At 42.0% G+C, this 21,199-nt stretch overlaps 2 protein-coding genes across 3 annotated transcripts in view; one reads left to right on the top strand and one right to left on the bottom strand.

Annotated features, from left to right (window-relative positions):
- Positions 1-4,818: 4,818 nt before the first annotated feature.
- Positions 4,819-6,686, top strand: LOC118420338. Its single transcript, XM_035827110.1, has 2 exons — positions 4,819-4,943; positions 5,605-6,686. Exons 1-2 carry the CDS (start codon positions 4,908-4,910, stop codon positions 6,355-6,357), a joined length of 789 nt encoding a protein of 262 aa, XP_035683003.1. The 5' UTR covers positions 4,819-4,907; the 3' UTR covers positions 6,358-6,686.
- A 598-nt stretch (positions 6,687-7,284) lies between these two features.
- Positions 7,285-21,199, bottom strand: part of LOC118419773 (nectin-4-like) — a 38,794-nt gene continuing 24,879 nt past the window's right edge. Inside the window, exons 4-10 of one of the 2 annotated variants that reach the window (XM_035826360.1) lie at positions 20,129-20,291; positions 19,215-19,342; positions 13,238-13,522; positions 10,698-10,955; positions 10,035-10,214; positions 9,435-9,544; positions 7,285-8,999 (exon numbers count right to left, since the gene is read on the bottom strand). In XM_035826360.1, coding sequence (XP_035682253.1) covers positions 8,880-8,999; positions 9,435-9,544; positions 10,035-10,214; positions 10,698-10,955; positions 13,238-13,522; positions 19,215-19,342; positions 20,129-20,291 — 1,244 coding nt within the window. In that variant the 3' untranslated portion in view covers positions 7,285-8,879. Of the gene's footprint in view, positions 9,000-9,428; positions 9,545-10,034; positions 10,215-10,697; positions 10,956-13,237; positions 13,523-19,214; positions 19,343-20,128; positions 20,292-21,199 lie in introns of both variants that reach the window. The other variant, XM_035826358.1, reaches the window with a different exon arrangement.

Below are 21,199 nucleotides of genomic sequence, written 5' to 3'. Positions count from 1 at the left end.
TGCCCCTCTGTCACCGCGCGTGTTACGCCCTGTTGGTTGAGAACTGTGTGGCCTTCAACCTGACATGGAACTACGTCCAGACGGCGGCGCTGGTCAGCGAGCTGCTCGTCCAGGACTTCCATATCGTGCCGGACACCGTGGTGACCCTTCACCTGGTCCTACTGGCGATCGGCGTCCTGGTTACTGCTACAGTTGAGATAGTCTTCCGTGATAAATTCAGGTGGACAGTAGCGTCTTTTCCTCCCCTCCTGATATGGGCGTTTTGTCTCCGTCGTGCTAGCGGTGTGGATGACACGTTTCTGTACGGCCTACTCGTCCTAACCGCGCTCGTCATGTTGGCGAAGGTTGCTCCGGTAACACGAAGTCGTCCCGACTTTTCCCAAGGAGATAATCAAGAGGAATTGGTTGAAGATCAGCTGTCAGAAATTGTTGACACTGACTCAGATCTTGTAAACAACTTTCAAGACTCTTCTGAGAATAGAGTTGTTTAAACCCCCTTGCCAGCTGTACATAGGTAAACACTGCAGACCAGAGTAAAGGGTACCTTGGGTGATACCGAATACTCCATGATGTATTTTATACATACACTTTGCTCATGATAGCACTATACACTATCAAGACTTCACAGCGAAAGAAGAGAGCCTGAAGACGTCGCCACTGTTGGTAAAGCCTGCAGCGCTGAGACGCCAGAGCTTCAATGCCAGAGCAAGAAGACAGCACAACTGCGGCACAGACAACACGAGAAACAACATCGGGCTCTCTGGTTTATGTATTGGCTTTGTGACAAGTATGATTTTTCTAGAACAATAGATAAAGTCATTCTTTAAAGGTCAAGTGAGGTCATGTGACATGTAATGCTCCTATAGAGCAGACTGCACTACTTTGCTGTACTGTGATTGGTTAAGCCACCTATGGCACCCTGCATCTGGTCAGTGCAATTTGCACTAGGCCTATAAAAGCGAGGACATGCTGTACTATGCTCATTCGAGCCCATAACATTGAGGAAGCCACACGGCGAAACATGTTTGTTGTGTGTCGGTTCGAATAAAGTTCCTAAACGGGGAACATGCGGCTCCAGCGTCTTTTCTGAAGATGTGGCGTAAGTGTGAACGATTGGCTTGAGGTCTCCTTCTCCACATATATCCACTATATACTATCATGTTATGATCCTGCATGCTATCATTAAAAATATGGTTCAACAGTGCTTTTAGTGAAAGACATTTGATGTACCGAAACCCGACAAAACAATATGTAGGATGTTTGGACCGGACTAATCGTTAACTACGTTGTTAAGAAATAGTCAGTGTATTCTACGCTAAAGAAAAGATGCGGACAAAAGAAGTATCTTTCGAATGTACACAATTTCGAACTTCGTAGAGCAATTACAAAGATGAGAATCTGTAGTCACAAACTAAATATAGAAGCCGGAAGATTTTCGAAAATTCCCCGTGACCAGAGGTTATGTCCATTCTGCCCAAATGAGATCGAAGACGAACGTCACTTTGTTATGGATTGTTCTCGTTATAATGATAAACGCACAGAGCTGTTCACATTACTTTCAGCTTGCTCTAAAGAATTTGCTATTCTCTGTTCGATAGATAAACTTAACTACATCCTGGGAGGCAATAATCCTCACTGTGTACAAGTAGGCAAATATATCCACGATTGTTTATACCGTAGAACCAATAGTGTAAATTACATGCTAGACCCTTTATGTTGATGTATCCATACCTGTAGATATCCATATATATGTGTTAAGTTGTACTGTAAGTAGTTGTTATACATGTAGACCTTACGAAAGTTGCTGTACTTTTGTCGTGTCAATAAAGATTGTATAATAGATGAAGATTCTTTAGTTACAAATAAACAAATAGACCACCATGACACTTGCGACCGATAAATTGTAATACCTCTATAATGAATAAGTAACCCATTCCGACATTCTAACGATCCTACTTCAAATTTTAGACCCTGACCTATCATTGCATTGCCTCGAGCGCTGTTTGTACATCATGACAATGTCTTCAATCGTTAGAAGTTTCCGTCAGACTTCTTTCGAGGCTGGAATAAATAGTAGAGATTGCCCAAATGGATATTATGTGAGCTCACAAGTCAATGTGTTTTTGGTTCTTGACCGTTAGAATATCTCATTCTCCTTTCGTGTCACTGTTTTTATTTGTTACCAAAGAATTACCAATCAGTGGAACCTAAGATTAGACATAAAGTTGTTCAAAACATAGTGTTACATCACCAATCATGTTGCAAGACCTTCACCTCAGGAGGTTGACGGTTCAAACAAGCCTCAGGCTGACTGTAATTAGAGACCTACATGTATGGCCCGTCAGCGCATGACAACAAAAGATCAATTCTAACACATGATGGACAAGGTCCCAAACTGCCCAACGGGTTTTTACTGTAAATATTTTCCAAGTTTGTGAGAACTTAACCCTATCTACAGTATCAGGTGTTAGAAGGCGCTCTCTGACACATTCAATTTAGCAGTGGAAACAATGTAGTATTATGGCCGCGTGGCGCGTTGGTACACCCGATCCCTCGATCTCGGACGTTAAGCAACGCGCGGTCCGGATAGTGCTTGGATGGGGGACCAACCAAGGACGTCCGGATTGCTGTAGCCTCACGAAGTTTTCCACGAAATCGTCTTCCGGGAGGGACGTAAAACGGGGGTCCCGTGCTCGAGGAGGTGCCTCGACCACGTTAAACAGCCTCATTACTCATACTTGAGGTACCTACTGGCTGGCAAAATACACCAGATGATTATGGTTATAGACCCACAGCGGCATTACAGAAGCAAAGTAGCACATGTGTTCACAGTAGGACGAGTTTAACGGCCAAAGTTCACCACCAAAACTTAGGAAACATGAACATAAAAGCTCCTCGAATATTTCACGATTTACAGTGTAAATAGTGACCTCCGACCTTTTCACACAAGAAAACACGGAACTGGCGCTGGTAAGTACTGGTAAGTACTGTTGTCGCGGATGCTCCAACCATCGTTTGCGTCGTCTGGAAAGCGGCGGCTCTGATCTACTGGGACTCCTGGGAGAACATTTATATTCCTCCCAACCCCGAACTGGTCGTAGGGACCTTTTGTCTAAGCGCACTGTGTGACTGGGTGGTAACTGTACTTCCACTGGACTTGCCCTACGCAGTGCTAGTGAAGGTTCTCAATCAGTGTGTTTTGATTGGATGTCTGCTCGTTACGCACAAAACGCTCGAGAACACGGAGAAGCAGGTTTCCCACCAAATGTCCCTTTGTCACCGCGCGTGTTACGCCCTGTTGGTTGAGAACTGTGTGGCCTTCAACCTGACCTGGAACTACGTCCAGACCGCGGCGCTGGTCAGCGAGCTGCTCGTCCAGGACTTCCATATCGTGCCGGACACCGTGATGACCCTTCACCTGGTCCTACTGGCGATCGGCGTCCTTGTTACTGTCACAGTTGAGCTGGTCTTCCGTGATAAATTCAGGTGGACAGTAGCGTTTTTCCCTCCCCTCCTGATATGGGCGTTTTGTCTCCGTCGTGCTAGCGGTGTGGACGACACGTTTCTGTACGGCCTACTCGTCCTAACCGCGCTCGTCATGTTCGCGAAGGTTGCTCCGGTAACACGAAGTCGCCCCTACTTTTTTCAAGGAGGTAAGCGAGAGGAATTTGTCGAAGATCAGCTGTTAGAAATTATTGACACTGACTCAGATCTTGTAAACAACTTTCAAGACTCTTCTGAGAAAGGAGTTATTTTAAAAACCCCTACCAGCAGTACATGGGAAAACACTGTACACTTTGAGTAAAACTACGTGAAAATATGGTTCAATTAAGGTTTCAGTGATAGACATTTTATGCAAGGAAACCCGACATAATAATATATATAGGATATTTGAACCGGACTTTTACTGTGTTGTAAACAAATAGTCAGTGTATTGTGATTTTATGCAGCATTCGATTCACTCGTTGTCCACTACATTGTATCATAAACGGTGTAATACGCCTTTACTAATTTCACCCAAATGCGAGTCTAAAAATGTACATTGGAACATAGAAATAAGCTATTACGAGACAGTTGTATATGTAAAGTAAAACGCACTGTTTCATTTACTTCAATTTATGTCTTTTACTTTAATAAGCCCTTAACCTTCGACCTATGACCTTACCTACCAGTCTGACATGTTTGGTTGGTGATGGTTGGTTGGTTGACTCGTTATCGAAAATAGCTTTAGATTCTTAGGTTCATTGCAGGCAAACGAATAGACTACCGCGACACTTGCGTAATTTGTTATATATATATGTTATTGTACTAATAATATAATGTACTTGATGCCTTTGCGTCGTTTCTATCTTATCCACTACTATTCCACTGTACATCACGTATATGACTGATAGGAATCCTAAAAGCAAAGACAGCGGCACTGCCAACTTTTTCTTGGTGGTTTCATCAGTCTTTCCGGTCGCTTGTTCTTAAAAAGTAGTAATCATTACATATTTTGCATGCTATGATGTGGGGTATCGTCTACAAGTTGACCCGCACACCTCAGTCGCAGCTCAATTGTTCACGTTTTCCCCCTTCTACCTTACTTGACGTTACTGAGTGTCGCCTGCAAAGTAATGATCACAATAATTTGAATTTTTGGTACACATTCATTTAAGACTTTATACTTGACATCTATGCTTTGAGAGTTGTGGTTATTATTTCTGGGTGACGCCGAGGACTTATTGATAACATGTATCTGAAAGGTAAAGACAAAGGCCTCGTCCTTTTGAGCCGCGAGGCAAACTCTATGACGTCATTCGACTCGTCAGACAACTTTACAGACGCCCTGCCACCACGTCATCCCTGTACAGGAGTGGTCGCCGGTCATATTTTGGCCAATATTTTGAGTCTTTTTCTGTAAGAATATGGGTTGGGCAGAGACTCAGGAAAACCAGGAAAAGGTAGGTCCCATCGTAAGATCTGTTAAGTTGTGAATATGTACAAACATAGGCTCGGGCTAACATCTGTACGAAATAGACGGTCAGCATGTCTAACATGGCAACTCGGCGAATCTATAAAATACGTTAGCCTTTAAGTTAGCTTACTGCTATCGAATCTACACGTAAAATACGTATAAATCATGATCATGTAAATTAGGCCCTGATTTGCATGATCTATGCCAAATAATGTTAACATTTGTTTAACTTCCAAATGCTCCAAGTATAAAACTACCGTCATTTAACACCAAGGCATTGCTATAATACATGTAGTATTACATCGTGTCTATGGCAAAGACTTCCTCATTTGCATAATTGATGCTTCGCTGGAGTAACCTACATATGTAGGTATATACCCCAAATCGTCACTTCTTGAGCTGATCTTTCAAATTCTCAAACATAGTCGGTTCATGCACCCTGCAGTTTCAACAAAGTCGCCAGGGGCCCTCACATACACCAGTATTCTCTGCTCCGAAAGCTATTCATAAAAACCGAACGTTCCACTGGAGTACCACGGAGCGCCGATAGGAGGCCCATTATCGATCGGAGAGAGGGTGGGAGACGGACAGAAAGCCTCTTAAGCGAAAATTCACACCTAACAAAAAAATTCGAAAATATTTTCCAGATGCCGTACGATGCAGAGGGTGCAACCACCATCCCCTACATGTACCTACCCATGCTGCTTCCCCTCATGTTCTTTTGGCAAGCCGTCGTTCAAATCTACTGGCTCGTGGTCGTATACAAAACTTCCTGGAACGACTACATCCGGGAACTCAGCCCAGTGATCACCAGCTTCAGTGTAAGCATCCTCTGTAACGCTGCCTCCACCATTTTGGATTTTTATGGTTTCCCGCTGTCCGCCGGTGTGGCCAAAATGCTCCCGCCGTTCTTCCTGTGTGCATGCCTGTTCCTGACGCTGAACATTGCGGAGAACCACATGGCTGAGATGTCCACAGCACACCGCTGGTGCTACCTGCTGCTGGTCGAGAACTGCGAGGGTTTCAGCCTCACGTGGAGTCACGCGGAAACTACCTCCACAGTCAGCACCATTCTGGTCCGACATTTCAACGTGGGACTGGACACAGTGGTTTCTATACACCAGACACAACTAGCTGTCTGCGTCATTTTTATGTACTCTGTCGAACTGATCTTCCACCGCATATTTCGATGGGTGGTAGCCTCGCATATACCCATCCTTTTATGGGCATTCACTTTGCATAATCTCGCGATGATTGGGGACGTGACTGTATGGCTTCTCGTTGTTGCAAGCGGAATCTTCGTAGCCAATAAGATTGTGGCATTGGCGTGTAGCAAACAGGATCAAGGTAAATCAACAGAAACCATAATAAGCCCTTTTTGGCATGTGAAAATTATCTAATGTAGGGCCAAGAACATTGCTGGTACTTATAGGCTTGTTATAATATCCAAATATTAATTCATGTCATTGTAATGTCCAAATGTTAATTCACTCATAGACCATTCGCTTATTTGTAAGTTCATTCACACCCTTATTCGGTGCTCTGTTGTACCGTCAAACCTGTACAAGTTACCACTCATACGTAAGAATCTGCTGGGCAATTTGACCACAAAATGATGTTCGTATTTACAGAAGAATTAAGAATCCTGTCTGTAATTACCACTTGTCTGCACACATCAGATTTTATGGTTCCCTTTGGTAAAATGTACGCAACAACCATTTTCCCAGCTACTCGATGCTGTATCCAATGTATTTGTTATGATGATGGAAAAATAAATTTTAGTTTTTCAATAGACTTTTAGCCATTCAAATAACAGTCAAATTCAGTCAAATGACTCAAATCATTTATGATTCTAATTTGCTTGGAACGCAATGTTAAAAAATGTGTGGAAATTGACATATGTAGCTAAGAGCATCGGATCGAGTACATTTTGATATGTGTGTTATGTCAGATGTGCATGAAAAAAATAGAATGAAATGAAAGATCTAGGTTCTTGGATATCTTATAAATTGACGAGTAGTATTTAGATCTATCTTCATCTGGTTCGATCATCTTGCCATAATATAAACAATGCTCGATGTCTGAAAGTTCGTCACAGACACGCACAGCCTGATGTCTGGTCACACCCGTCGTGCGATTTTGATGTCGTATAATTTTCAAGATGTGGCAGGAACAACAACTGACAATGAACTAACACAACCTTTTCCGTAACAAGACTTCTGTATCAGTTCGTGACTTTCTCATGAATGCTCACAGTTTCTGATCGTCCTACTATCGCACAACGCGTGTGGCCAGGCCTTGAGTAGAAATGAGTACAAAACACGCGACAGTTACAATGTTTCTTTACAAAGTATCACCATGTTCTACCCAAATCGTTACATCCATAAAGACTTCCAAAGACAAGTGCAAACCAATAGAAAATTACAAAACGACACCCTGAAATCTAATAAACTTTGGTCCGTTTTTTCCAGAGAAACGCAACATCATTGACATGTCAGAGATAAAACAAACGGATAGTACAAAATTACCAATCTAACTAGTCTAATGACTACATCCACTACACAGAATTCACTGCTAGACGTTATATAGTCTTCGTCAGACTTCTTTCGACAATGAAACAAATAGTAGAGATTGACCAAATGGAGCGAATGATTTTGAGCCAAGAGACTTAGCAGAATAGTTATAGCTATTTTTAGTTATTTATTCATGCACCCTGTTTGGTCAGTTTCTAAAACTTTCAGCCACAAAAGAAGTTTGGTAAAGACCGTCGGACTTTACAGTTGATCGTACATTCCCCCAAATTTGTACATTTTTTTTTCGCTTCTACAGCAACGTCTATGGGGAATTAGTGTCGATATCTTGCTAGACATCACAAGGTTATGTATGTGCTATCGGTTGGTGTGGTTCGAGCCGTACAATATACCCCATATCCACTGAGTACAAGAAAATCACAGCTCCAACACATCATATACGCCTATATCTATATATGTACAGGGTCTACAATACACAGGCACGTTTGAGCTATCATTTACTTCAGTAACATCCAACCTCGGATTCACCATCGAAGACGGCATGTGCATTTACACAATAGTACCGTCAGATGGCGCTTTTCCGAAATTGATTGAGAAAGGTTCACCATAAATAGTTGCTGTTGCCATGTCAGGTGCATGTCAGCTCTCTGACGCTCTCTGTATTTGCAGCGGGTCCATTTGCCGCCATGCTTACCAAATATCACATTTTCTCAACGACACGGAACATAGCAACTCGTGTTCTTTTGAGAACGGCATTATAAAGACTTGGAAGCCTTAGATTCTTTGAAGTCTACTAACCGTTTTACACTTAGACATGGACTTTTGTCCACCACAATAGCTTTGTACAACATCTGCAGACATCCACCGCAATCTTATGTACACCCTCTTGCGGTTCACGGCATTACTGCAGGCTACTCGACACGGTTCCACTGCACAGTGAACCCACATAGTTGTCGGACAGGAAATACAAAACGTCACGAAATCCACAACATCCTCTACAGGGTGTTTGCACTCATGTGACTCTGACGTAATCATTGTCCGCCATGCTGATTGGTTAAACCTGGAAGCTGACAAGCAAATTTGATTTTGCCTACGTGATTGCCGCCCCTTACACACAATTCTCTAATAGCCCCATCCATACCCACGCCCACCTTCGTTAAAACGTAGGAATAAAGAATGAACCTAAAAATGCTCTTTCATTGGTCGAAACGGACCGCTAATGGACATTGGTTGAGATTCTAATCATGATGGACAGTCAGGATCGGTCAATGCCAGGTTTAGCCAACCAACATGGCTGCTCTGGCGTCACGTGCAAACACCATATATTCCTGGCGTATGTATCCATAAGTAGTTTCTGTACAATTTCTCTTCACTCATAACTCTTGCTCCTTTCATCTGTTCCCACTACATGCAACAAGGTTCGGGTTGTCTTTCTCCTTTTTCTCGGCGACCAGCGTGGTGGCCTTGCTGAAGGAGTCGCCCGTCAGAGGCTCCGGCAGTGATATGCTGTCCTGTAGGGTACAAATACGGGAATATATAACATTCGGATTGTACTGATATTTCACTAATCATGCGACCGAAGTAGACAATTACGGTACGAATCGTTCAAGCTTTCAGATATTATTCGAGGCCAAATTTCTTCCTTATAGGATATCGTATTGGCTGACCAAAACCAATGATGTCATAATAGTTTTAATTTTGAGAGCAGGAAAGATCATTGGACTTTCGTAGAAGTTAGAAAATGTATTGTAAAAATACGTTCTGTGAAGTATTTTGATTCCTTGACCTTGTCCCATTTCCTTATGTAGATTGACGTCCAATGAAACCTTAACACTGGAGTGTGTCTGTTTGATCTAAACTGATCCCAAGAGCTTGGTATCTTTTAAAAACAATCTATATCCTTGTTTTGATGTAGGAAGGAAGAAGATGAAGTGCCTTACCCTTACCCTCTCTGAGCCGGGCGGGCCCTGTTTCACGGGCGGGTCCAGTGCCTGGTACTCCGAGTCAGTCAGGTCCGCTCTCAGGGGGGACTTGGCCTTACCGTTTCCCATGGTGGCTGTGGGAAATATACTTTATTACTATGACTCATCAGCTAGCAAAACGGCTACCAATCTTTTATACATTTTATACATATCTAAACATTTCTGAGTACAGAACAGGTGTGTTACCTCAAGTCCTCAAATATTTCTGTCTATGGATTTGTCACCTTTATTAAATTCGTACAAAGATTGTAGAAAAACATTGCCACACGCCAATGAGTAAACACAACAGAACATGGGTACCTTTATAGATTTTAATGCACTTTCATCGTTAGCACAAACTACTATACAATATTATGTACTAGTTTTTGTCAGTATAAGTACATTTGTATGCCATGTTCCATGTTCAGAACAAGGAGTTTGATGTACATACACTGACAAAATATTTGTACATTAGACAGTAATTTGTGTTGAACAATATGTATGTATCATTTGTTATGAAAGGAAAATAGGATATATAACATGTGTCTCCTACCAAGTTAGTTGTTTACTGTGTGAGTGCAGTACCTTTCTCGGGCAGCAAGTCCACGTAGTTGAAGGGGAACAGGCCCAGTTTGCCCTTCAGGTAGCCGACCCACCAGCCGCCCTCGTCCGTCTTCACGATCTCCAGCACGTCATCCACCTCCAGCATCAGCTCGTCCTCCGCCTGGGGCGCGTACTTGTGCACCACTCGGGCTAACCTGCCCACTGGGATAGGAGGAAGGGGTTAGAATCAGACTGTGCAATAAATACATGCATTCTCTGGATTGTAGGAGAAGGGGCGCATTCCCACAGAAAAAGAAAGCGATATTTCATATTTAGCAGCAGACCGTCCTCTACCTGTCTACTTATATCATGATCAGCTCGTACAAGAAATACTTGTATAATCGGACACCACGTGTCCGTTAGCTATGGGTTACGTGTCCTAACTGATTGACCAAATGAATCTGATCATGGAGGCTGCATTGCAGACAGCCTAAAACTTCGGTGAGAATTGTTTGTTGTCTTGGATAATAAATTAGCTGTTTGCTAAGTTAACCAACACAAGAGCTTTTATGCAGATTTGCGTTTAAGCTGACTTGTCATATATAGAAAAATGGGACAAAATCCTTTCTTCAAAAAGTAATAGGATGATCGAAAGAATAACGGGTATTTTTGATGATCTCCAAAACTATGGTACCTGACACACACCTGCGTTTTTAGGCATCTTCTTGGCTTGTTGGGCGGCAGCCGCGTGTGGTGGAATCGGCGGCAGCTCCTTCTTCGTCAGGTATTCAAAATGGCGGCGTCCGACGGCGTAGTAGTAGGCAAAGTCGTCCCTCAGTCTCTGTTGGTTCCGTCTTCTGACGTAGACTATGACGAGGATGATACAGACGATGAGCCACGCACCGCCGGCTGCAGCTCCGGCAAAGATCGCTATCTGCGTGTAGCTGTTCAAAGCACGCTCTCCTGGGAGTTCGGGAAAGCAAGATCATTATCGTCTGATGCATGTTTTCTTACATCAAAGGAGCAGGTAATTCTAGTTCACCTTTATCCGCGGGGTAACCTATATCGGTTGTGTCTCTGAACAGGGTAGGTAGGGATATGAACTCGACGGACGGTGGTTTCCAACTGCGGTATTTTGAATATATTGCAATTTCAATCCGATCCGCCGTCCGTCGACTTGATATCTCTAAATACTCAATTTTTCAAAAGCAACGGATATAGGTCACCTTGCGGATAAAGATGAGCGTTACATCACATCGTAAAACATGTGGATCTTCTCACACATAAAATTTATGATAAATATGTACACAAGTAGGGAAGGGACACTAACCATAACTATTTAATTTCAGCTGTAAAGCACACTTTCTCCTATAGTGGGAAAAACTAATCAAATTTCTTACATTGCTAAGGAATTTCAACTTGCGATCCGCCGACACTGTCACAGTTAATATCCCATAAAATTATTAACAGATCAATAACATTTATTAGTAAAAAGATATCTGTACTGATACTTGATTTCGCTCGATCGTGCCACCGCCTTTACTTCATCATCAGTGTTGTGTTAAACTAAAGATAGAGACACGGTCGAGTATCCTTACGAGATATTCTTTTACAGATATAGATGTTGAGAGCACTTAGTCCTACAAAGGTTGAAACAAGATCTTTATCGTTTGTTCTCACAGCCGAAGGAACGGGATCACATCTTCAACCTTCTCATACACATGTATGAACATGGAGGGTTGTGATCTCAGTGTGAATACATAATACATGAAGGAACTACAACATTCCTACAGGGGCAAACAAGATCCTTATCGCTTGATGCATGTTTATTTTATAGCGAACACGTTCTTTTATAACATGGTAAATCATTTGAACTTCCTGGGTGATCTCAGTACATGTACAAGTGCGCTACACGTGAAGAATTGAAAGTGAGGCAAAGACTTAGCTTTTCAGGTCGACTTCTCGCACACCGGAAAAAAGCACGACCCTCATCGTTTGACATGTATGTTTCTTTTAAGTTTTTTTTCCAAAAAGTGAATACAATCTATCACTTTATGTCGTGCTGTGTATATAACGTTCATTGGTGTCCAAAACTATGAGCATCTTTGACATAACGTCGTCCATTGACAAATGATAATATCGCACATTGTCTTTTATCATAAAAAAAGGTTTTCAAAACACATGTATGCACAGTTGGTTGGCAAAATTAAGTTACTTTATCCTGCTGCATAAAATCTAGCAACACTTACCTGTGTATTTCGACAGATTGGGATAATCAGGTAGGAAATCGGTGGATTGTACCAATACAACTGGGTGAAGGGGTATTTAGCCAACTTTTTGGACTGAAGAACATTTACTGCTTTCTAATATCAGCTCTAACCTTCGTAACCAGCAAAAACAAAGACTTTGTATAATCCTTTACGGATCATATAACTGGACATTACACCGTTGTATTTAAGATCTGCTGTTTAAGACCCTCTGTCTAAATGGTACGGTCTTCAGACGATACCATTAGCTAAGTTCAGTCAACGAGTTTTGCGTCCATGTTTTCCAACAAATTCTGACTTAAGACAATTCAACCCTGAAATATACTCTTAGTTTGGAACGTTTTCCTCGTAATCGTAGACAACGACATCACCGACAAACTTGTAGATCAGCGACAGGAAAGGAGACAACAAAAGATGTTAACGCGAGGAAATGTCCAGTCCGATGAGAAGAAACACAAGGTGGGAAAAGCTGAATTTTCTTGCAGGATAGGCTAAAAATTAACTGTGGACAATAAGACTGTGATAGTAGTAATTGGTCAGGATTTGTTGTGGGACTTCTCACTTTATCATAACATTTTAACAGATCATCTAATGCTAGCGCTGTGTTTTGTAGTCTAAATATTGGTAACGTAACTTGTTTATTTCTGTGTTGGGGTGGATATGGGGAGGGTTGGTGCGTTGTGTGTGGTTTCATGGTACAGCTGCAATATGTCTTCATTAACATGTGAATCGCCATGTGTAATTATGTGTTTATATTCATATTAATAAATGTATGTTTAGATACTCAGCATTGTCATTAGTGCCTATAATAAATGCGATGCCAGCATAGGACCTCCACTTCCTGCCATTAGCCTACATGTTGTACAATGTTCCCATTCACGTCCTGCCACTCTTGCGTATACCAATACTTCGGACAGGCAAACAAACACACCGAAAACAAAACCTGATCACACGGAGGTATAAGAAACAAGTCCGTACCTTCCACATTAAGTGTGAGTGTCCGTACGTCCGGTTTGCCCAGCCCGTTACTGGCCGTACAGATGTACTTCCCGCTGTCGTTCCTCTCCGCGTAGTTGAGCACGAGGGCGCTTGCGCGAAGTCCCTTACTAAAAGTCTGGATTTCACGCATGCGCTCTACCGGCGCTCCTTCCTTGGTCCATGTGATGTTCGGTTCGGGGTTGCCGTCTGCGAAGCACTGGAGTGTGATGGTGTCGGTCAGCGCTACGGACACGGACTCCGTCAGGCTGGTGATACTGGCGGGGTCTGGAGGGAATAGAGGATTGGAATTCATTGTTACAAACAAACAAACGCTAGATGATCCAGGGATTCATAGTTACAAACATGTAAAGAAACAAACTATAAACGGTATCGTCCGTAGTCCAGTGCTTAGAGACCCCGTATTGTCTCTGGATCAGGACGTCGAATACCGACTGTGTCGTTCACCCGACATGCATGCTACTGTCCATAAGTTGTTGTAATCCTTAGGACGGGGTGTTATACCCGATATCGAAATTCAAAGAGCTAAGAGGAATTTCTCCCACATATTTAACCTGTAAATGATGTACATAGCATGTGTGTTCTCTGTCGCGACCAGTGGAAGATTAAATCATATTTGATCATTGACTTTATTAGAGCTAAACAGGCTCGAGATCACTTTTCTTCTCGGCAAATGATCATAAATTGGTATTTGATAAGTTTGAAAAATGTCAGTATAAACCTCGTTATACCTCCTTATGGTGTCGTGGTGCCCCAACGACCCATTCAGAGGCAAAGGGATAGGTGAGGTGATACCTCCTTAGTTGCCATCTACATTCATTGTACGTAAACGGTAAAACCCTCAATAGGTATGATGCACCGTTTACATAAATTTCAATTGACGATGCTCAATTCACAAGCTTATACGGGCTAGGCATTGTAAGGCACAATGATAAAATGTCACTGATTCGTTCGTGTCCGTGCACATGCCCACGGGCGCTAAATACATTCAACATAAACTGTGACATGCATGAGTCACATTATACCAAACCTAACAACGTGAACGTGCATTTTAACACGTACAAAAATCAGACCATGGTGACTTTTGACCTGTTTGGTTCAAACTGTAGTTATATATCAATTTGAGCATTTCCACAAAGTGTCTATGTCATCTTTTTACTAAGAAGCACAGCACGGCGGTTAGAAATATGAAAAAAAATACATTTTCTGTTTTGATGCTCAACACATGATATGATTGTTGAAATTGGTATCGCTATATAATAGTGCATACAGAGGTAACAGATATTTTATTGTGTTGGAGAAAACGATTTTCTTTGATTTGCTTCCATGAGAATCTAAATCAAGACCCAATTTCTGGCCACCACTACTCATTCCCGTTTATTACATCCTTGGTATAAGGAAATTGTCAACACAAACCTGAACAAAATTACATATAAAAGATGGAATGTGCCAGTATCTGTAATTGGCAAGTTGTAAATATTGCAATAATATTTGTCATACTTGTATTATTGATGTCTATCAGAGCAGGTTTTGATTTCTTCCCTTATTAATACACCCCGTGCGCCGCTCTGTGAGGGTAATATCAGCTCCCATGGTGTGATATGTGTAATATAACTCTATTATGGGGCCCGCATCCTTGACTCTGGCATACAGTCATCACTCATCGTGCGACGGAACAACGGAACACGTCACTGTACTCTGGAGCACCCTCAGGGCACGCCTGATTTTCATTGGTTTTCATTCAGGAATGAAAAAACAGAAATCTGACCAAACACAATCCTTCCTTAACCAAGTGTACACTTGGAGTTAATAAGGTTGACTCAATGGCTAGCAACATCTCTTTACAAATGTAGCTGTCAGCTCACAAAATCATGCCATAAAAATAGTAAGAAAAGTTGTATGATATGCCACGGTCTGCGAGAAGGACCTACAGAAACAAATACTGGACGGGCTGAAAATCAGAGACTGGATCATGGAGAGGTTACAGAGGTAGTTTGTGCCCTGGTTTACAGTTTCATGGAGTTTACATATCTAGAGTCAAGTCTTGTTTATTTACCTTCATTTTTCTTCATCCAAAATGTTCCAGAGCCAATGAACTAAATTGGCGTGGCCTTGTTCAGACAGTCTGCACCTTGGTTCACAGTTTTAAGGAGTGATCGTTGGCAGATCCAAGTTTCGTATCAAGACCTTGACCTCTTTCTTCATTTTTCTTCATTCAAAATTTTTGAGAGCCAATGAACTAAATTAGTGTGGCCTCGCTGCCAGTTTTAATTACGGATCACGGTACCAGTCTCAGAGAAAGTATACAGCTGTGTCTCCTGACAGGGATCGATGGAAAGCTTCCTCAGCGTGTTACCTACACCTGCTTTTAATGAGGAAAGCTGTATTTCAGTATTCTCATAGGCAGAGTCTCGCCCGAGGGCTATATAATATACCTTCAGGAGGCACAGCACCTACAAGTGTGATGTAAAATTCTTTATAATCATTTAAAAGGGATTCGTTATCGAATGTCAATGGCATACAATCCGCGTTCAGTAAGGTGTTTCCACAGTCAAGTACTTTCTCATAGGCAGAGCCTAGCCCGCGGCTTGTACAATATACTTTGAGGCGGCTCTGCTACACCGGGCTGAGGTTTCCACTTTTGTGGGCGTGGTTTCTAACCAGTGATCAGCCAATCAGAGAATCGATTTGACCTAATAAAGCAGTTAGGCGATGCTCTGATTGGCTAGGGGTCAGAATGCTTGCCCAGAAACGTGGAATCCTCGGTTTAACAGAGGCTCTGCGTGAGAAAAGGTACTTCAGACGGTCGGAAACATCTTACTGAACGTGCATTGTGTGCCATTGACTTTATTTCGATAACTACTCCGTTTCAAATGATTCTAAAGAATTTTGTATCACACTTGTAATTGATGTGAATTTGAGTAACAATTATACTTATGACACGCAAACGACTGATTTGTTATTAGAAATAAATACCCCGACAGTCATGATTAGCCCCACTCGATTAAAACAAATTATATCAACGGCCCATGCTAGCCTTTATTGTTTAATTCTATTAATTAGGATGTTGAGTTTGATTCTATACCTCTATCTTGTACTATGTGTAACGTTGTTGCCATACACTGTGGCACGTACAATTGTCGTGCAATAAAGTTGATTAATTCTAATCTCTAGTTGTAAGGATGGGAAATCGTGCCATTTCCTGACGTGGTGAAGCCACATACATGAAGTAGTAGTTACATGTTCTGTTGGAATATCGGTACTCGCAATCTGTTGGCCTTGGTGAAACATCCCGAGGGAATAAAATGGCCAGGATTTGCTGGCAAGTACATTATATTCCCATCCATATATTCCTGACGTGTTATCGCCTGACAGGCTTTGACATTCCGTCCATCTGGAAGTTTAATGTTGTACTGATGGTATTTCGACCAACACATAATAGTCTTCTTCTTATAAACAATGTACTTTGTATTCTATATAGGTTATACTGGCTAGAAAATACCAGAGTGTGATTTTAAACATATTGTTATATTTCCGTCCATATATCTATGACCCGTTATTGCATGCCCCGAAGTGTTTAATATTCCGTCTGTACCAAAACCGTATGCGGCAGCACCGATATCTATCCCTAATATATGATGCAGCAAACATCATAATTCCGCCAGTATTTTTGCGAAGATTCAAGGTCGGATTGGAAAATTGTACATGCTTTAGTTATCCATTCAATTGTACTAGATATTTTTACATCTAAGTACTATATTTTCTAATTAATCTAAGAATTATTGCATTAGTATTTTGATTAGTGTTTTCGAAGTTTAATGCAAGCTTAAGAGGTGTAAGCATTTAGCTCTTCTCCTTCCCCTGCACTTTGCTTTTGGGGTCTTTTCCTGACTTCATTGTTTATGTTCATTTGTGCGACATAATAGTAAAATAAATAACAAACAACATATCCTTCAATATCAGTCCCTGTGATACTACCGATATTCATTGCACTATAGACATGAAAAGACTGAAGTCTACCAATAGACACCAGTGTTCCGTGCATGTTTCCCTTATTATTTTACGTGAATTGAAGGTCAAACTTTGTTGGCATATAAAATCATATTTCCGTCCAAACATTCCTAGCGTGTTATTGGCATTAGAGACTTTAATATCCCGTCTGTCCCGGAGAGTTCTGTGGTAGTAATCACAGCACCGGTCAAGTGTAGGATTACTTCATGTGGCAGGGGCCATGTTTACTGACACTGCCACACCTTTTGGACAAATCAACTTCCTAGCCTCCTTTGCAGTCTTTGAACGGGGCTGCTTTGTTAGAAACAGCGCCCGGACCAAAATCATGCACATGACGAACCAGCGACCCCCTCCCTGTAAACAAAAGCCAGCCCGTTCGAAGACAGCAACGGAGGCTATCAACTTCCAGTTAAACTTGCTCTTCGGTCAGGCGAAGAGATTTTAGAAGATTTTCAAAAAATAATTAAAAAATAGAATGAAAGAATCCGACAGTTTGACCCAAAAGGGAAGGCTTGAAAGCGTAACTAGAGACTAAATAGTTTTAAATCTAGCAAGGTAAAAATGAAGATATGACAATTAAACACCAGGTCGAAACACATAACGAGGAGGGGGAAACAATCACAATTCACAAAGATTTTTTTACGTTAAGCAACGCAAGCAGGTAATATGCCCGTGTACTTGGACGAAATAAGTCTTAGCATACGAACAGTGCAGCGACAGATTACTGATGTTACATGCAACAGGACAGATCTGAGATTGAGTTCAATAAGCGGTTGGCGGGAGCGGAAAATGATGCTGGTACAGAGCCGACCTTCTCTGTGCTTACATCCAATAAAAGATGTTCCGCACGCGTGTTCATCCCGCCCTTACTGTAATTCCAGTATTGCGCATATATACGAATATAAAACTCAATCAACAACATTGCCCTTTGAATAGTTTTATGTGGCACGAATGTGAGTTCGTGCACATTTGAATGATGTTATTATTTTTAATTGGTACCTGCAAAATAACACACCTCTCTTATAGGATCCTAGGCCTTCACCTAGACCGTGCACTATAAATACTGACAATAATACAGTCATTCATTGCTACGTGACAGGAATCCGTGCTGGCGAAGTTTTGAAGTGCTGCTTGCGATGTGACACTTAAATCACTGTGATTCTAAGACCGTGTATTACAGAAACTTACAAAAATACAGCTCTTTGCTTCATCTCTACGTGTCACGAATATCCACGTCTGTACAGGTGACCGATGTTTTCCGAACGGTTCCAAGCGCGATAAAGATTGAGTGATCGTTTTTTAAAGTGCTGCTTGCAAAATGACACCTGTGCGAGGCTTAGGGAACACGCTATAATGGATGACGTGCCATCTGTTCCAGGCATCCCGGCTATCCATCATGGTTTTAAAGCAGGGCTGCTTTATTGGGATGTGTGCTGCGAGCTTTATATTGGCAGCCAGCAAATCTAGAAACAAATGCGAGAGCCTTCTACTTACTCTGACATACAGCAATCAAAACTAAAAAAGGCATCTGATAGAAAATCTGGAACGGTTTCTGAACGCTGTCCTGCAATGATGCCTTAGTGGCCGATTATATTTGAAGAATGCCTACTAGTTAATGGAATCGAATTCTTTTTCTGAAAACAGTTAACAAACGATGAAATAGGTGAGAGTACCTTCACTGCACTCGCCTTGTATGAAAAGGAGGGTTGAATTGTTTTAATCAATTGTTCTACCAAGAACCAGCAAAAGAACCCAAAACGCAGAATGTTTCTACTCTGATGAAAGCATGTGTACTGTCATTACAGCTATTGCCACAATGAATGTGGTATTATAGAACATATTCATAGACTCATTATGGCATCATTTTTAATCAGAACAGGAACAGCAACATCTATATTAGAACCGTATTTCAGCTTATAGCATATCTAGGAATATCATGGGTACTTACAGAGCACTTCCAGGTCAAGGGTGGCTCTGGTACTTTCGACCACGTGATCTATGACGCAGCCGTACTTGCCGGCGTCCGTCTTGCCGACGTTGATGACGTGCAGGTTCGGGTTCCGCATGTTCCCTCCTCTGTGTAGATAGAAAAGGGCAATAAAATACAGTCAGTAACCACCATGGGCGGATGTTTCTGTTTTCGGCGTGCCTATTTTGCATGTTGTGGAGTGGCAGAAAGTGATAAGGAAAATGGTGCCACTCCAAACGGACAGCAGGAGGTGGAGGTCGAATTTGGGGTCACATTTGTCCCTCGGAGGTTGGTCCCCAATATGCAATTAAGGAACACTGACAAGAAGTTACATTCAGGTCAAAGGTTATTCATTTCCCGACTTCAACGTCCTGCTGCTGCCTTATGACAACCAATAGGAAATATGCATTTCACCGAATCAGCAAGAAATTCACAATTATGAATAAAGAAATTCAGAAAGACTTGCACTATTACACGGAGGTATGAGACATCTAAGCTGTTACGCTGAAACTGAGTCCCACTAAATGTTCGGCTGTCCATGGTGCAGCCTTCATCAGGTCTGAATGACCATTCAATTAGAACAAGTGACTCGTGGAGTTGGCGGCTGACCGAAAAGTACCAGGAAGTAATTATAATCTCCTTGCAGATTTACCCGTGGCATAAGATTGTATCAAAACTGACTGGGTAGCAAAACACACTCCTATGCAAGATTCATTCCTCTGGCAGCATTTGATACTATCTTATGCTAACGTAGAATCTGCTTGGAGATTATCTGGCAATCCCAGCTGGATGATGCCTTGATCTAGCAGCAGATTACCTCTTTTTCCTTCGCACAATAATCCTGTTCCGTGTCTACTTTCTGGTTCTTGACACACCTCTACGTACGTACGTACCTGTACTTTTTGCTCCGTGGGAAAGACCGGACAGGAAGGCCGTCCTTCTCCCAGTACAGGTTGGTGATCTCTGGTTTGGCCTTGACTCTGCAGGACAGGGTGATGTTCTTCCCCCACCGGACAACATACGGGCTGCCGGGGCCGACAAACACTTTCGGGGGCTCTGAATGAATGAAGAAAGGAAAAAAAGGTTTGGCACAGCTGACTCGCCATAAGAAGTAATTTGACTGCACAGTTGTGGACAATAATGCCTTAATTCCTCCGTGTATAAAGCTCCACGTTTCCTTCGGTGTCCTTATTGTCACTGAATGCTTGAATGTGTTCTTGTGGTTATTTGAATATCAGCAGTAGATTGAAATGATGTGAGTCTGAATATAACCGAAGACTCGCAGGATGTAAAGGTCGACTTGGAGGACAAAATTGTTTCCCCGCACGCGCAGGCTGTCAGAAAGTGGTGGAGTTTGTCATTCCCGGGTCATGGGGTCAATGGGAGAAGCTACTAGTTCACAGGGAGGTGTCGTTTTTGGTCTTTTCTGTCACGTTTCGTTTTCGTTTAATATCTTCCATATGCTGATCATGTTCACCGTAGAGTGGCATGAAACCATAAGTGAAGACATAGAATGTCCATATGCATATAAACGTTATTTGCGTGATTGATTAATTGCAATTAGATAAAACATAGGAGAAACTATATCTATAGAAGCGTGAGGTCTTTGAACTCTTGTTTTGCGTGCATTTCACAGGTGACCCCACAAAATTGCAACGGATTAAATGGTATTTGTGTGTAGATGCTATCCTAGTACCATATCAATCAGAATACGGCCTCTGAATAGTTGATTATAGATAAACCTTTCGTAGACATCGTTAAAATGTGACGTGTGGGTTCGTTTTCAGAGGCAGACGATCCAGAAATTGTGACCATTATATCCTGGAGATCATAGGCCTATAATTTCTGTCGATGCACAGTTATGTTACTCTGACCTATCGTTAAGTGGAGTGACCCCAACTCTATTTCTATTCATGAAATTGTTCAAGCAAATAAATCTTAAGTGTTTTCACAGACGACCTCCT

The sequence above is a fragment of the Branchiostoma floridae genome, chromosome 7, assembly GCF_000003815.2.
Source record: "Branchiostoma floridae strain S238N-H82 chromosome 7, Bfl_VNyyK, whole genome shotgun sequence".
In the NCBI taxonomy this organism is placed as follows: domain Eukaryota; kingdom Metazoa; phylum Chordata; class Leptocardii; order Amphioxiformes; family Branchiostomatidae; genus Branchiostoma; species Branchiostoma floridae.
The sequence above is the reverse complement of the archived record's forward strand: the minus strand, read 5'-3'. Positions and strand labels throughout refer to the sequence as shown.